Source organism: Corapipo altera, unplaced genomic scaffold, assembly GCF_003945725.1.
Source record: "Corapipo altera isolate COAL_440 unplaced genomic scaffold, ASM394572v1 205, whole genome shotgun sequence".
NCBI classification, from domain to species: Eukaryota; Metazoa; Chordata; class Aves; order Passeriformes; family Pipridae; genus Corapipo; species Corapipo altera.
The window spans coordinates 32,710-36,166 of record NW_020885046.1 but is presented as its reverse complement, the minus strand read 5'-3'; the positions used below and the strand labels follow the sequence as shown (position 1 = coordinate 36,166).

Below are 3,457 nucleotides of genomic sequence, written 5' to 3'. Positions count from 1 at the left end.
GTAGAACTTTCCAGAGCGTCGCAGAAAGTTTCCAGATCTGTGGAAAACCCTGCTTGCTTCAAGCAGTGCACACATGACCCTCTGAGTAGGAAGGCTAATGGAATGGAGGTTTTTCCATGGGGTTTGGAGGATGAGGGGGTTGGTGTAGGCTGGACGACCCGGGGGGGGTCTTTTCCGATGGCGGCGATTCCGACGGCGCGTCCCCGCTCTCGGCAGGTGCACCGGCACACGGCGCTGGCGGCCAACACGCAGTCGCAGCAGAACATCCACACCACCACCCTGGCCCGGGCCAAGGGCGAGATCCTGCGCGTCATCGAGATCCTCATCGACAAGATGCCCACGGACGTCGTGGACCTGCTGGTGGAGGTGAGTGAACCCTGACCAGGAGAAGGTTGGACAGGGCTTGGAGTGACCTGCTCTGCTGAAAGGTGGCAGGAGGTGGAACTGGTGGAATTAAAGCTTCACAGCTTTAATTATGAAACGGAAAATATTGTCCAGCTGATTTGAATTGTTGTTTCCGAGGTGATGGACATCATCATGTATTGCCTGGAAGGATCTTTAGTGAAGAAAAAGGGCCTTCAGGAATGTTTTCCGGCCATCTGCAGGTAAGCCCTTCCTCAGGGAATGCTGGGACCACCAGCAGGATGTGAAATGGTCCTTTAGGTGACACTGAGCCCGTCAAACAAGAGTCAAACGTGATTTATCAAACGGGCACATTTCCAGTGTCTTTAAACTTGGATAAATATCCCAGTTCTCCTCTTTAACCAATAAATTCCAATAATCACCCGTCGGCCGTTAACGTTCTAATTTAATCAGCTATTAAAATATTAAATAGTTTCAAGGAAAAGAACAGTCCTCCTGTTGCCAGCTTGGATGCTGATGGAGGTGATGATGCTTTAAAAGGCTTTCCTTAAAGCATAAAAGCAGGGATAAGTGGGAATTAGTGCAAAAACCCTTCCTATTCCTGTTGTATATTTATAGCTCTGCAGTATTTTTAAAAATCTTGGTAATTACCTGTAATATTTCCTGTTTATAGCTGGGATAAAAATGATCCAGCACCCACTGATGGGATTGTTGAGCCCAGGGAAAATTGCCATCAGGTTGTAGAAAACGGGGGGGGAATCTCTGGAGAGATTCCAAACGGAAGTGCTTTCCCCTTTTTCCTGCACGAAACCCAGGGATTTTCTTCCTTCCTTTTTATTCCTGATGGTTTTTTTCCCCACATTCCATCCCGGTTTTCTCCCATCCCACGCCGGAGGAGCGAGCAGTTGCTATGGCACACTGGGAATGCTGAGGAATGGGGAGATAAATCACTGGGAGATTGGTTGTTCGGCACATGTTTTTAGGGATCAATTCCAGAGATTTCTTGCGGATTTTGGTGTAGGAAGATTTCCCTGTAGAATTCCAGTTGCAGTCGGAAGTGCAGTCGGTGTTTTCCCTGCCTTTGTGAGGGAAGGCACAGGGATATCCCCAAGGATTTCAATATGCAATAAGGAATTGGACGCTCTTGGCTTTCCAGGTGTGGAAATTCCTTGGATTTTGCAGCGATTGGAATTCCAGCTGCTCCCACACGCTCACACCGGGCACTGAGGACAATGCCAGGCTTCACCCTGAGGATATTCTTGGATTAGGGAATGCCTTTTTTTTTTTCTGTATGCCCATCAAAAATTGATGAGTTGGCAGATTTTTCTTTCCGCTTCCCTTCTTTTCCCCATTTGATTCTCCCGGGAAATGCCCTGAAGGGTTGGATTGTCATTTAACCATTTGACTTCCAGCTTACAAAGTGTGGATCACACATGGGCATGCGGGTGGTTATCCCATGGATTATTCCCAACGTTCTGTATGAAAAATAAATCAGTCTGAGAGTTCAATCGGGCTCCATGGTAACAGGTCAAAATCAGGTGTTTTTGTGGAATGCCGGGTATTAAACCGGCAGCGGGCAGATTCCTAAATCCCATCCCTGCTCCAACCCTTCCTTAATTATCCAGTGGCATCCCAACTGGATTTTCCTGTGGTTTCCCTGTCCCCTGCAGGTTCTACATGGTCAGTTATTACGAGCGGAGTCACCGGATCGCCGTGGGAGCCCGGCACGGATCCGTGGCGCTCTACGACATCCGCACCGGCAAGTGCCAGGTAAAAGAAATCACCGGGAATTCCTTCCCGGAAAATAAAACCTGGGAGCTCCTGGAAGCAGCGAGCTCTGCATCCAGGGAAGTGCCGAGCCGCTGGAATATTATGGATAACACCGGGGGGATCAGTAGTTTAATGAAGGACTTAAGGGGTGTAGAGTCCTACTGGGAATGATGGGGTCCCGCTGGATTAGTCGGAAAACCTGGAGCTGATCTGAAAGCCCAGGGGTTATTTCCCCAAAATTCCAAGATGGTTCACTCCATGGTGGGGAATATTCATTGGTTTCCTCACTTTCCATAGTGAGCTTCCACTGGAAAACAGAGCTGGAGGGCACTGAAAAGACTTCCGGGATAATTAGGGCAGGTCCTTTGCAGCTTTAATTATTATTATTCATGAGATAAAAACATTCAGTGAATTCCAGGTAAATTATGGAATCTATTGGATTCCATAATGCCATCTATTGGATGCAGATTCCTGCTTCCAAATCCAGGTTTTTTAAGTTATTTCTCGCAGCTGCAGATTTTTTGGGGCTGCTCAGAAGATGTGGAATAACATGAGGCTGAAAAATTTGTGTCAGGGGAGAAAAGCTCAGGATTTTAATTTCCTTTTATTTCAAAGGTTAAAAAAAAAAAAAAAAATCAGTGGTTTCCTGAAAACCATTTTTTGGTTGTTTGGATTTTTTTCCCTTCCAGTGAATTTTTATTTGGTTTTTAAGGAAAGGCTGATTTAGGAACCCAGTGAGGAATGACATGGAATAGGATGATGGATAGCAAGAAACCCCCTTTTTCACAAATAGTAAACCAATGTTTCACCAGCACAGGGCTTTTGCCAGTAAAATTTACTCTTATCAGTAAACTGTGTTCCCAAATTCCGCGGGATTTTCGGGATGCGGCGCCCTTCCCGTGCCGGTATTGATCTGCCCTTCAGCCGCTGGCAGCTCCCAGAGCTCCCAGGGCCGGGCTGTTGATTATCTCCAGCTCGGGAGCCGTATTGACCCGGAGCCCATGGCCCTGGATTTTTCACACCGTCTCCATGACACTCCTAATAAACCAACCCCGCTGATTGCTCCGTGCCTCTGGAAGCCAGCCCGGCCACAACCAGAGCTTTTCCCTCTAGGAGCAGCTTTGGAGGTGGGTTTGGCCTCCAAAATTCCAAAGGGGATCCATGCCCTGAGCCTGGAATCCACTGGATTCCCCCCTCATGTTTTTTCCCCCTCACATTTTTCCCCCCTCACCATTTCCCCCCTCACATTTTTCCCTCTCACATTTTCCCCCCTCATGTTTTCCCCCCTCACCTTTTTCCCCCCCTCACCTTTTTCCCCCCCTCA

General features: G+C 47.9%; 1 protein-coding gene across 2 annotated transcripts in view; it reads left to right on the top strand.

The window, feature by feature from the left end:
- Window positions 1-3,457, top strand: part of WDR7 (WD repeat domain 7) — a 32,431-nt gene that overhangs the window by 23,415 nt on the left and 5,559 nt on the right. For both annotated transcript variants that reach the window (XM_027668592.1, XM_027668591.1), the window contains 3 exons: window positions 217-366; window positions 523-605; window positions 2,034-2,133. In XM_027668592.1, coding sequence (XP_027524393.1) covers window positions 217-366; window positions 523-605; window positions 2,034-2,133 — 333 coding nt within the window. The remainder of the gene's footprint in view (window positions 1-216; window positions 367-522; window positions 606-2,033; window positions 2,134-3,457) is intronic.